Genomic DNA, 13665 nt, shown 5'->3' on the forward strand with positions numbered 1-13665 from the left:
TTTTTATTTAAGGTTGTAAAAAAGGTGGCGGGGTGGGGGGGGGTGGCAGGTGAGTGACCGCTTCAGCTACAAACTCCTCAGGAGGCTCTCTTCGTCCGTGCCTTCGGTCCACCCTCCTAACCCCCCACCCACCCACCCGACTACCCTCCCCGCCCTCGCCCACCCCCCCGCCCCCCCCTCCTTCCTGATCCCAACCCCAGCGCCTTGGGACAGTTCCGACGTGAAAGGCGCTGCATGTGGCGTCGTCGTCGTCGTCGTCGTCGTTGTTGTTCGAGCCCCCCAGCGTCACATCGACCGTACGTCAGCCAGTTGCGTCTCTCTCTCTCTCTCTCTCTCTCGTGCGCTCTCTCTCTCTCTCTCTCCTCTCTCTCTCTCGATATATAGTCTCTCCCCCAAAATACGCAGTCAATTCACTTCAGCCTATTGTCCCGCGAAGCGCTTTGAGACGTCTCGAAGACGTGATAAGGACGCCGTGTCAACGGCAAGGTTTATTATGAGTCTATATTATTGTTGTTGTTGTTGTTGTTGTTGTTGTACGTGTTTGAGGCACTGTCCCCCTCCTTTGACAGGACAAACCAAATCGCCCGTATTGATGGTGCCTTTTGACGACGGTGGCTTTCGACTAACGAGAGTGTGATCCGAGCTTGATGTGCAAGTTGGAGGCTTTCCTTTAAGAGTGTAAGTGCGCCCTACGCGCCCACACGCACGCGCATCACACGCGTGCACGCACGCACGCACACGCACGCACCATACACACGCACACAACCTCCTCCGATTTCTTCCCTTGTCTTTGAGCGCCCTCTACAGGCACATCCACAAAACCTTCTCCATCTCCTTACCCCCCCCCACCCCACCTCCGCCCCTCCGCCACTCTTTACCCCCCGGTTGTCAGCTTTTTTGGGGGTAATTCTGTCATCTCCCTGTTTCTAAGTCGTCGTCCTCCAATATAATCTGCAGGACTGTTGTGGAGAACCTGAATCTGTTGTAATAATAATAATAATAATCCTTGCATTTGATATAGCGCTTTTCACGTCGGGAGGACGTCCCAAAGCGCTTCACAGAATATACTGTAAAGTGAACTGACTGTATATTTGTGGGCGAACGCGGCAGCCAATTGCGCGCAGCAATGTCCCACAAACAGTCGTGGATTGAAAATGACCAATTTATTATTGTTTTTGGTTTTGGAGGGATTATTATTAGGCTCTGTGTGGAGTAAGGAAACTTGCCCGAGGTTTCGCCCTCTGCCTGGGATTGAACTCAGGTCTCTCACTTGCAAAGCGAGTGCTCTAACCGCTGAGCTACAGGACTCCTACACGTTGTAGGAAAACCTCCGCGACTATCTCGTCGTTAAAACACCGCACTTAATTAAAACATAATAGAAAGTTTGGCTCTGCCCTGCCGGGTCCTGCCCGGCCCGGGAATCGAACCCGGGTCCTCTCGCTTGCGAGGCGAACGCTCTTGACCCCCCCCCCCCCCACCCGGCAGGACACTGTACACCATGTCTCCCCGTTATGTCTTCCCGCTTTGCGTTCAGGGACCGAGATGGGACGCAAGAAGTCCCCAGTGCCTGAGGTGAACAAGTGCAACCCTCTGGAAAAAGAGCTCCAATGTGAACCCCATCCCAACGCCGGAGCGCTACAGGAACACCTCTACTATGGCGAATACGATCCATTCAGAAACACGGCAATCTTTGAGAGCGACTTTGTACAGGTGACTGCTAACAATAATCGCTATTAATAATCATTCTCGCCCTCGATGCAGCGCCTCGTCACGTCCTCGAGGCGTCGCGAGGCTCTTCGCAAGAGCGCGCGACCGAAGTGAGTCGGCCGTGTGTTTTCGTCGAACGGGGCTCTCACTGGTTGATTCCCCCGTGTGCCGCAGGTTACAAGTAAGGGAGAGGTTCTGAATATCCACAACCAAGTGACTGTAGTGACTGTGGGTGTCACGTCCACCAGCCCCAACTACACGCTGCCCAATGTCATGCTGCTGGCTCGACCCCTGAACATGGCCAGCAACGAGATATGTACCTGCAAGCCCAAGGATAAGTGTTCCATGGAACTGACGAGGTAACCAAGAGCACCCCCCCCTCCACCCCCCCCCACCCACCTCGCTGCCGTCATCTGACACGTATAATAATATTAATCATAATGATAATAATAACCCTCGCGTTCGATGGCCTTATCGCGTCTTCGAGACGTCTCAAAGCGCTTCACGGGATACACCGCCAAGCGTAGCGACTGTGTATTTTCCGGGCGAAACGAGCACGGCGGTGTCCCGCGCACGGCCGTGGATCGAGTGACCCCCCCCCCCATCTCTCTCTCTTTTCTGGGGGTCTCTTTTCCGAGGGTGATAATAATCCCTTTGTAAAAAAAAAAGTTGGGGGGTTGGGGGGAGGAGGGGACCGAAAGCGCGGTGGGAAGAGGAAAGTCTTCCGCTGTGATTTGAAGTTAATTCCTTCAAAAAAAAGATAATAATAATAATGATAATAAATCGGTCGCTTCAATCCACGGCTGTTTGTGGAGCCGCCGCCGGGCGCGATCGTCTGCCGCGTTTCGCCCGCAACACACGCAGTCCCTGCCCTCGACGAGCCGTACGTATCCTGTGAAGCGCTTCCAGACGTCTCGAAGACGTGATGAGGCACTGCGTCAAATGCCAGGATTATTATTATTATTATTGTTATTGATATCATTATCATTCACGCTTGTGCGTGCTCCGTCCTGCCCTACAGGCTCTTCCCTCTCAGCTTTGTGAGGATCTCGATCCATGATGTCTACCACCGTCGGCTGCGGCTGAAGTTGGCCAATGGCCGCTCCTTCTACCTGCAGCTGTACGTGCACCCCGACTGCGAGAACCAGATATTTGAGCGCTGGATAAAGCTGGTGGGGCTGTTGCACGATTCCCCCGACGAGGTGTACGGCTACGACGACGTCTCACCCGAAATTGAGGACATCCTCGACGACGTCAGCCAAGCCACCCTCTCGGAGCTCTCCGACTGGCAGCTTGAACCTCCTGAGATGTCGCCAGTGAGTGATGGGGAGGGGTGGGGGGGGGGGGGGGTGGGAGAGAGCGAGGGAGGGAGGAGAGGAGAGGGAGGGAGAGGGAGGGAGAAGAGAAAGAACTTGTATTTTATATCAACCTCGTGCTCCAGACGTCGAGATGGCTCAAAGCACTTGGCAGGATTTTACCTTGAAGTGTAGTGACTGTGTATCCCTTGCAAGCCTGTGAAATGGGATTCCCCCCCCCCCCGGGCCCCCCGCCCCTCCCGTCCCACCTCTACCTTTTCTCTTCCAGGGCATGAAGGAATATTACGAGGAGAGTCATAGAGATTTACTCAGCAAAAAGGGGAAGAAAGGCAAGGACAAGTCCAAGGGCGGTAAGAAAAAATCCGCCCCCAAGGCGGGCGCGAGTAAACCAGGCAGCAGGAGCAGGGCAGGTCCGAGCAAACAGTCGTTGAGCGGCAAAGGAGCGGGTAGCAAGAGAAGCAAGAGCCCCCGTCAATCGCCGAGCAGGCACACAGCGAGCGACACGGCGGACCCCAGCCGGAGCCATTTGAGGGGTCGGAGGGCGTCTACCGGGAGGGTAGACACAGCTGCGTCCAGAGACTTTGCCTTGCGACCGGACTCGGCTGGGCGAGGGGACTCATCCTACTCTGCCAGTCCCAACACCCACGCCAGCCCGTCGGGTAGCTGGTTGGAGCGTATGGACAGGTAGGTCAGTGGCGTTCGGCTAGAGCTGGGGCCGTTTATTGTCCCCCCACCCACCCACCCACCCCTCCTCGTTGCCAAGCTCCTTTGTTTTACAACAAAGCAATAACAATCCTTCCTTATGATCTACAACCAGATGTCTCGAAGGCGTGATGAGGCGGCAGGGGGTGGAGGGGGGACTGTGGGATGGAGTTCCAGAGGGTGGGGTTGGGGTGCAGAGAGGCTGAAGGCCCACCCGCCAACGGTGGGGCGGGATGGGCCGGGCGGGTGGACGTGGAAGTAGGCTGGAGCCCGCTGGGCGGAGGGAGCGGAAAGGTTGGTGGGGTGTTAGCAGGTCACAGAGGAAGGGAGGAGCAAAGCCGTGGAGGGCTTTGAAGGTGAGGACACACGAGGAACAACTTGGTTGTAGGATTGGGTCTTAGACTGAAGGATAACCCTATCCCTGAATGTGGTTCCATCAACAGCCGGAGTGTGCTACAACTGGATACTGGAAAGGACAAAGAGAAAGGTACGGCAACTAATAGTCCCAGTAACTCAGTGGTTAGAGCCCTCGACTCACAAGCGAGAGACCTGGGTTCGATTCCCGGAGAGGGCAAAACTTACTTCACACACCTCCGTGTACCTAACAGTAAGTAGGAACTCGGTTGTTAAGACGATTGGGGGTAATAATGCCTTAAATAATAACAATTTGGTCTCCAAAGCGCTTCAAATCAACCTTGAGACGTCTCAACGGGGTTGATTTGCACCGGAGCTGGGGGGTTGGGATCAGGAGGGGTGGGGGGGCAGGGATGGTAGGGGGTAGGAGGGTGACTGAAGGCGGGGGTCGAAGAGAATGGGTCTTGCAATGGGCCTGAAGGGAGGGGGGCACACGGTGAAGGGATTCGGGGTTGGAGTTCCAGAGGGGAAATCCCAATCAATGGGGTGTATTTATCGCTCCCCATTTATAAGCTCCGTTTTCCGTACCGTGTGGTGGACCTACAAAGGCCCAAATGGGCGTTGGGAGTTATTTTTATTTGTGTTTCCGACAAAGGAGATAAAAAGTCCGACACGAGAGCTAAAGAGAAAGCGGGAAAGCGGGAGAAGGAAGCAAAAAAGGAAGTGAAAGATGAAAAGACAAAGAGTAAGGTAAATATGGCCTCCGGTCCGGCCCTCGGCCCCTCCATCGGTGGCCGGGCTTTCAGTCACTACTCCCCGAAGCTTTGGAACTCTCTCCCAATCCCTCCCTCCCTCCCAATCCCTCCCTTCAAATCCCGCCTATCGACCTCTTATGATGATCGGGCTTACAGTCAACTCCCCCCTCGCTCTCTAAGTGCAAGTTGTTGTTGTTTAAGGATGAACTACGCCACAACAAAGAGAAGCAAGAGAGAGAAAAGAGCGCGGACAGAATCAAGTCGCAGAGAGAGGACGAGAAGAAGAAGCAGAAGGAAAAGAAGGAAAAGGAGGATAAGAAGAAGAAGGAGACGGAGGCCAAGAAGAAGGAGAAAGAGAAGAAGCAAAAGGAGAAAGAGAAGAAGGACAGAGAGAAGCAAAAGGACAAAGAGAAGCAAAAGGACAAAGTCGGCAAAAAGGCGAGACCCACTTATAAAGAGAGGAAGGCGGCGAAACAGGAGTTGGACAGATTGAAAAAGGAGAAAATGGAGAAAGAGAAGGGCAAGAAAAAGGATAAGAAGGCGAGCAACGCCGCTGCGGCAACGAACGAGAAGATAGACGGGAAAGACATGGATGAGGCTGTACAAGAGCTGAGGTATAAGGTGGAGAAGATATTGGAAGACGAACAGGCTTAATGAACTAAAGGGCCGAGGGCACGGGCAGAAGGGAACGCCAAGAGGCGTTCCTGTGTAGGAAAGGGGTCTAAGGTATCCGACGACAACTGGGAATAAAGATGTTTTTTTGACACAAGGTTGGAAAGCCAAAAAAAATGCTCCAAAGCTCCCTCATGTTTTCCGATTGTCGTTAAAACCTTCTAAGTTCACCTCGTGGCTTCCTTCTCTGGCGTTTGCGGGTTTAACACACATTGCCGGTCGGTGTGGGTAAGCACCTCCGGTTTCCCTCCCTCTCTCCATCCCCCCCCCCTTCCCTCCCCCTTTCATTTATTTACTTTGCTCAACTTTCTTACGACGGACACTTCCTGCGGGGTTGGAGCAATTCAGAAACTCTTGGATTAAACAGATATCTTTGAAATCTATTATTTTTGATTGTGGAACGTCTTTTTTTTGAAAAAATAGGAGAGAGAAATGGCAAATATTCGGTGACAGATCGAAAGGTTCTCACGGCCTCTGCTCGGGATTCACAGAAGCTGTTTGACATTCAGGCACATAAGAACGTAAGAATTAGGTGCAGGAGGAGGCCATTCGGCCCCTCTAGCCCGCCCCGCCATTCAATAAGATCATGGCTCTGGTCTATTCTAAGTCCACCTCCCGCCTTATCCCCATATCCCTTAATCCCTTTATCTACAAGAAATCTTGGGAGAAATTCTATCAGGGTCAACATTGGCTCTATTTTCTTAACATATCAGAAACGTCCAAATTATTGAACTCAGTGTAACTTTGAAGCCAGTTTTCTTTCTAAAAGCCCTGCGACCCGAGACTCGAACCTGCAACCTTTTGCCCAATGTTGAGGGGGCGTTTACTCATGGAGCCCAACAAACTCAATAGCACAAAAGGGCACTCACAAACACAAGACACCAGGAGCAGCGTGGGGGTCAACAACGTATTACTAAAGTACTTTCACGTCAGGACGATGTCCCGAGGCGCTGGAGTCTACGGTCCTCACCTGAGCTGGTGGCTGGGATCAGGAGGGGTGGAGGGCGGGCAGAGATGTTGAAGGCTTGCCCACCAATGGTGGGGCGGGCGGGCGGGCGAGGCGACGTGAAGCAGGCCGGAGCCCGCTGAGCGGAGGGAGCGGGCAGGTTGATAGGGGGTTAGGAGATCACAGAGGTCCACCACAGAGGAGCGCGGGCGACTGCAGCTTTTCGTTCGCGAAACTCGTTCGGCGAGCAATGGCTGAGGAACACATCGCAGCAGGACAACTGATACACACGAACAGGGGCGCATTAACGCCACGCGCGCGCGCACGCACACACGCACAAAGAAACGCATACAGCACACTAATCACGACGACGTTGTGCACCACCATGCTTTGCAATCCTCGACCAACTACGCCCGGCACTTTGAGGCTTAAAACATTCTGACCGGACTCTGGATTATCGCTTTATTCAGATAGTCAAAACACACACACAAACCCCCGCCACCCCCCCCCCCCCCCACAAAAACTTCCCCGACTGGAATAGCAGGACGTAAAGTTGGGAGTTTGCAGTCCAAGGTAAGGCATCGCAGGGAAGGTTCACAAAGTTTATCGCAAAGACTTTATAAAACAGTTTTAAGGCTTTTCTGGCGATGTAGAGTCGTGTAACCACGCTCCCAAATTCCGTGCTAACTCTTCTTACAGCTGTGGGTTGTGGCACGGCAAGAACAAATCGGCTTTTAATAAAAACGCTTTAATGACAACAGTAACTGAACCAGCAATAATTCTCCTCCCCACATTTGAAGTATCCCTTGGCGATGTCCCCAGATAAAAGCACACGTCACAGCCTTCACTGTCAACACGTGCGATTTTGCAGTGCAGTGTGCAGTACCGTAAGTCCCGAGTAGAATATCATCTTTATATGGCTTCCCCACTGGGGAAAAGATGCTTAGTAACTGCCGTTCAGTCCTCAGTGATGGGAATGGGATGGGATTAAAAACAAGTGGTTACCCCGTAGACTGAATGGAAGTTGGGCGTCAGTGCGTGAAGAAGGAACTGTATGCACTCGGTCTGCATGTCAGCACAAGCGGATAATGATAATAATCCTTGCAGTTTGCTATAGCGCCTTGGGACGCCCTCCCGAAATGAAAGGCGGTATACAAACGCTATGTTGCATTGCATCACTTCTTCGCGGCGTCTCAAAGCGCTTCACAGAATATACTGGAAAGTGAGTGGGCTGTGTATTTTGTGGGCAAAATCCTTTCCTTACTGAGATCTGCAGATACGACGACGACAGCTTGGTTTTACATAGCGCCCCTCATCCAGGGTAGAGTCCGCCAGTGCTTGTAGAATAATAGATACAATAACTAAAGTGTTAGCTTTGGACAGTTGCATAAAACCCAGGTGACAATGTTATACAAAAAGATCAAGCAGGAGATTCTATAAAAGTTCTGACAATTGTTTTGGTGGTGGAAGGGATACTTGGGGACCATTTCATGAAGTCAGGCTGTGCTTGTCTCTTTCTCGGTCGCATGTCAGAGTTGTTTCCCCCCCCCCCCCCGCTGGATTTTGAAAACAAATATAAATATATATATATATACACAGTATTTATAAATATAGATTTTAAATAGTCTCAAAAATTGATAATTCAGTAACCTGGGAGTATGAGACCACCCTTTAGAAAAATAAAAACAAGAGGAACAATAAAAGGTAAAACCGCACCACTCACTCCCACCCCTGCGTCCCCCCACCCCACTCCCCCAACCACTCGTCCCCCCTCCCCCACCCCTTCCTTTCTTCCCACTGCTTGTTAATTGTCACTTGATCACAACAGCCATAATGACCTGTGGACTCCCTGTGCTGGTGGAGGGCAGTCATAGGGGCAAACTTCCATTGTAACCTACTTCTTTTCAATAGATCTGGATCGGCTGAAGAGAGAAAGACAGGGAAGATATCTCATTAGAGCCTGGTGGTCGATGAACGATCTATTCGCGTGCAGTTTGAATACTCCTTTTACTTTCCATTTGTTAGGTTTGTTCCACTAGCATCACACACCTTCTGGTCAGATGCTCTATACTATCGTGCTTTATAATAATAATCCTTGCATTTGATACAGACACCTTATCACGTCATTGAGTCGTCTCAAAGTACTTCACAGAATATACCGTAAAGTGAACCGCCTGTATATTTTGTGGGGAAACATGGCAGCCAAACAGTCGAATTGGATTGAGTGACCAAATTAATTTTATTTTAAGGGATTATTACCTCAGAAAAGCGATCCGCAGATCAACTAACAACCGGTTTACCACTGGGTAAACAGAGGTGTGTGTGTGAGGAGTAAGGATACTTACCTGAGGTTTCGCCCTGACCTGCCGGGGGAATCGAACCCGGGTCCTCTCCCTTGCGAGGCGAGTGTTTTATGCTAAACTGACCACTGACCAGAGTGGTCTAGGTAGAGGGTAAGGGTCCCTGGGAAGAGCTTGATGGTAGTGGTGTGTAAACACGTTTGTATTATGGGTCATGCGTAGCCCATGTGTAACTACAGGGATTAGGTACTCTCACTGCCTTTTCGAAACAGACAACAGCAGCAGCATGCATTTTACACAACGCTCCTCACGCAGGATAGTGTTCCTGAGGGTGTGCAGTGGAGGAGAGTGGCGCCGAGCTGGGAGGTGACCGCAGGCACGGTTCGAAGAGGAAGGTCTTCAGGCGCGACCTGAAGGTGTGGAAGGAATGGGGCAAGTCGGAGGGAGGGAGGGACAGAGGGAGAGTGTTTCAGTCAAGACATGTGATGTGGCAACAATGCTAACCTGTGTGATTTGGTTAATGACCTGGACACATCTCGCCTTTCCCTGCTCCGCGAGACCGATCGTTCCCATCGTCTGTTCTCTCTGGAGCGCGACCTGTGGCGGAGCACACGGCACGAGGTTAGAAACAGAGTCGCGGGCCGGACGTGGACTTGTGCGTATTCCTCTACCCAGAACAAGTACAACTTGAAACTACAACCAAGGGAATATAATCCACCTTTTTTTTTAGAAACAATCTTAAATTTCTCCCAAACAGCATCTGGTAGTGTTACATTGGACTAAAAGTGTTCTGCAGCTTCCATGTAAGTGCAGGTAAAGGGAAGCCCATGAGCAGATTGGCCCATGACTATCAGCGCAATGACCCAGTCAGCGGAAATCTGGGGAGTAGCCAGCTTGGCTGACGGGATGCCTTTTGAACCCTGAAAATGCCTTTCCTGTACTCCCTTCCCCGACCCCCCCCACCCCACCAGCCTCCCTTTAAAACCACGGGGTGTAACAGTGTGGGCCACTGGCCTCACCATAGTGCAGAGGAGATCGGGGGGGGGGGGGCTGGGGGGGGTGAAAAAGAAAGAAAAGTACTAAAGAAAGCCAGTCTGCATTCACGACAATACAGTGACCAGTTTACAGCGATTTATCCTCTGTTTGTATTGAGTAAGATTGACAAAATTGCAGCAATGTTCTCCTCCACCCCCACACCCCCCTCCACCGCCAGAACGCATGTACCAGATCACTGCAGACACAGGGCTACGAGATAACTGCTACTCCCCACCCCCCCCGCCCCCGATGAATCGAGAGGATTTCGGCTGGTTATTTCCACACCCCGTTAAGGCTGTTTTTGTCGTTACGGTAGCCGGCAGAACAGTAGCAGTGGGGGGGGGGGGAGAGGCTGGGGTACGCAGATCAGACCCAGACGTGTTGAGTGGTCGTACATGCGTGAAGGAGCCATTGCTCATGCTGCGCGCTGGCTTCCCCCTGACATAGACACAGCCAGTTGAGAGGCTAATGCAGACTCGGAGAAGTGGAATCTCTGAAAGTTTGGGGGGGGGGGGGGTAGGGGATGTCATACAACTTAACTTCTATTCCTCAGCCGGGACTTGAGGGAGGTGCAATCTGTCTTCAGGCCCAACTCGGGGCGTTCCAGAGGGTCAGGGCATGCGGCTGAAAGCACTGTTGCTGTCAGCAGATAAGACCGTGTATAACTGTTTTAAACTAAGTTAAGATATTTTAGCGATGAGTCAAAACATGCAGTAGGGTCTGAGAAAATGCCCACAGCACACGTACCCTCTCTCAACAACTTGCGTTTATATAGCGCCCTCCACGCCGGACGGCGTCTCAGGGCGCCTCTCTGTGTATATACAATCCTTGCATTTGATACAGCGCCTTAGATGTATATTTTGTGGGTGAAACGCGGCAGCCAATTGCGCACAGCAGCGTCCCCTCACTCGGTACTGGATTGAAGCGAGCAATTTATTATTTATTTATTTATTTGGAAGGGATTATTACACCCGGTAAAGCGATCCTCCAATCGACTAACAACTGCTGGTAAACAGAGACGCGCGCGCGCGTGTGTGGGGAGTAAGGAAACTTGCCCAAGGTTTCACTCTGACCGGGAATCGAACCCGAGTCCTCTGGCTTGCGAGGCGAGGGCTCTAACCCCTGAGCTACAGGGACTGCACAACTCGTGACAGAGAGAAGGAAAGGGGCGCCGCGCTTCCCTCACCTGGAGTAACGCCTGCGTGGCGGTGAGCGCCTGCGATAATCCTCGTGCCGAGGCCGTCTGATCCAGGGCGGGGGACCCCCACGGAAACGCTTCCTCCGCTCCCCCGAAGAGAGCTCCACTCGCACGCGGACCCCACACAGCGTCCTGCCACAACAAGCCGGGCGTTAACTCACCATGACCGAACGCCGCCGATCTTTAATAAAAAGAGCCTCGAAAAAAGCCTCGGCGCGCTTGAGAAAACTACCTGCCGTCCATCTCCCGGACCGCGTCCGCGGCGTCCCGCGAGTCCTCGAACTCTATGAAGGCGAAGCCGGGCGGGTTTCGCGCCACCCACACATTGCGCAGCGGTCCGTAGTAGCTGAAGGAGCGCTCCAGCTCCGTCTTGTTCCCGTTGGTTCCCAGGTCGCCCACGTAGACCTTGCAGTCCAGGGGGCACGAGTCGCGACGCATCATCAGGAGGGCTGGAAATTCACACCAATACATAAAAACCCAAACCCGACAAAGGCTGCCATTAATAACAACAATAGTCATCACCAAAACAACCATCGTAACAACTCTGGCACTTGTTCTCTCTTTGTTTCTCGCTTTCTCTTCCTTTTCCCCCCCTTCCTCCTCTCTTTCTCTTCTTCCTCCTCTCTTTCTCTTCTTCCTCCTCTTCCTATTTTGCGCCTTCTCCTCCTCCTCTCTCCTCCTCTCCTATTTGCGCCCTTCTCCTCCTCTCCTCCTCCTCTCTCCTATTTTGCGCCTTCTCCTTCTCCTCCTCTCCTCCTCTCCTCTCCTATTTTGCGCCCTTCTCCTCCTCCTCCTCCTCCTCTTCCTATTTTGCGCCCTTCTCCTCCCTCTCCTCCTCCTCCTCCTCCTATTTTGCGCCCTTCTCCTCCTCCTCCTCCTCCTCTTCCTATTTTGCGCCTTCTCCTCCTCCTCTCCTCATTTCCCCCTTCCTCCTCTCTTTCTCTTCTTCCTCCTCTTTTCTCCCTTCCTCCTCTCCTCTTTCCCCTTCTCGACTTCTTGTCTCTCGTCTCTTCCTCTTGTGCCCCTTCCTGCTCTTTTTCCTCTCCTCATTTCTACCTTCCTCCTCTCCTCGTTCTCTTCTTCCCTCCCCTTTTCCCCTCTTCTTCTCTTCATCCAATCTTTACCCCTTCCTCTTCCTCCACTCTTCCCCCCTTCCTCTTCCTCTTCCTCCACCCTTTACCTTCATCCTCCTGGTTTCCCCTCTTCCTCTTTCTTGTCTCTTTCTCCCTCTTCCTCCTCCACTTTCCCTTCCTCTCTCTCTCTTTCTCTTCTTCTCCCTTCCCCTTTTCTGTTCCTCTCCTATTTTCTCTCCCTCCTCTTTCCCTCTCCCCCTCTCTTCTCCTCCTCTCTTTTCTCTTCTCTTCCTCCTTCTCCCCCTCCCCTTCTTCCTCCTTCCCTCCCTCCCCTCCACTCTTCCCTATGTTCCGCCTTCTCTGGGAAGACGTTGGCTGAGGCGCCTCACGAGAGCCCCCGAGGCGGGGGGTGGGGGTGGGGAAGGGCGTCGAATAAAAGCTGTCGTGAGGGGCGAACCTTGGTGGTGGTGGGGGGGGGGGGGTGTTGAGAGTGGCCCCGGGGGTGGGGTGGGGTGGGATGGGGGGGGGGAGTTAATCACCTGTCGTCGTCGTCGTCGTCGCTTTGACTGTCTCAAAATGGCGCCGTGAAGCCCGGAGGCGCCTGAGGTGGAGGATTGACGACAAACCCCGCCCCCGGAATCACCAGGGCAGCCAACCACGGCCTCGCTTTCCGGCACGCGCTTCAAACCAACCAATCACAGCCGGGTGCAGACGTGATCGACGGCGGCTTCGACCAATCGGATTGACGCCTTGATTGACGCCCTTCAGGGTGCGGGGGGGGCGAATGGGAGCGAGCACGTGGACTGACAACCCCGCCCCCCACTCGAACCGCCAGGTAGCCAATCACAGCCTCGCTTTCCGGCACGCCCTGCAAACCAACCAATCGCAGTCGAGTAGGGATCGTGATTGACGGCGATTTCGACCAATCGGATTCCTTCCCACTCCCCACCCCTGCCCGCGCGCAGTCGCCTGGCCTTGATTGACAGGGAAGGGGTGGGGGCCGGGCGGGGCGGGGCGGAGGGAGGAGCACGTGGGCGGGCGGGAGGGTCGCTGATTGCCTGAGAACCAGCCGACTGCCAACGAGGTGCCGGGGGGGTGAAGGAGGGCAAGAGGGGCTCGAGGAGGAAGTGCTGACGGAGCTGACAGCGCCACTCCACGTCTGTCTCCAGTACCGCCACTGCTCACAGAGACAGATTGTAAGTGAAATAATGCAATAATAATAAATCATAATTAATAATTAACAATAAATAAACAATAATAACTAATAACACACAATAATAAATAAAAATAATAATAAATAATAACTAATAACACAATAATAAATAATATAACACACAGTAATAAATAATAATGAACAATAACTAATAATACACAATAATAATATAATACAATAATAAATAATATAACACACAATAATAAATAATAATAAACAATAATAACTAATAATACACAATGATAAATAATAATAAATGATACACAATAATAACTAATATAACACACAATAAATAATAATAAATAATAACTAATAACACACAATAATAAACAATAATACACAATAATAAACAATAACTAATAATACACAATGATAAATAACAACGACAAATAAT

At 52.0% G+C, this 13665-nt stretch overlaps 1 protein-coding gene and 1 long non-coding RNA gene across 2 annotated transcripts; one reads left to right on the plus strand and one right to left on the minus strand.

The window, feature by feature from the left end:
• The first annotated feature begins 4167 nt into the window (after positions 1-4167).
• LOC103172222 lies at positions 4168-5066 on the plus strand. Its single transcript, XR_486912.1, has 3 exons — positions 4168-4212; positions 4735-4829; positions 5036-5066. It is a non-coding gene; the product is annotated as an uncharacterized LOC103172222 (long non-coding RNA).
• Positions 5067-8248: 3182 nt separating this feature from the next.
• On the minus strand, positions 8249-11428 carry LOC103172223 (serine/arginine-rich splicing factor 3). The gene is made up of 4 exons (XM_007885022.2): positions 11218-11428; positions 10974-11117; positions 9257-9349; positions 8249-8374 (listed from the first exon to the last, which is right to left on the minus strand). Exons 1-4 carry the CDS (start codon positions 11424-11426, stop codon positions 8347-8349), a joined length of 474 nt encoding a protein of 157 aa, XP_007883213.1. The 5' UTR covers positions 11427-11428; the 3' UTR covers positions 8249-8346.
• Between the last annotated feature and the right edge of the window lie 2237 nt (positions 11429-13665).

Source organism: Callorhinchus milii, unplaced genomic scaffold (genome assembly GCF_018977255.1).
Source record: "Callorhinchus milii isolate IMCB2004 unplaced genomic scaffold, IMCB_Cmil_1.0 Scaffold31, whole genome shotgun sequence".
Classification (NCBI taxonomy): Eukaryota; Metazoa; Chordata; class Chondrichthyes; order Chimaeriformes; family Callorhinchidae; genus Callorhinchus; species Callorhinchus milii.

Coding starts and splice junctions, on each gene's coding strand:
- LOC103172223 (XM_007885022.2), bottom strand. CDS start 11,426: ATGATGCGTCGCGACTCGTGCCCCCTGGACTGCAAGGTCTACGTGGGC. Junction 9,350..10,973: donor CCACGCAGGCGTTACTCCAG/GTGAGGGAAGCG, acceptor GCTCCGCCACAG/GTCGCGCTCCAGAGAGAACA. Junction 8,375..9,256: donor TCATTAACCAAATCACACAG/GTTAGCATTGTT, acceptor TTCTCTCTTCAG/CCGATCCAGATCTATTGAAA.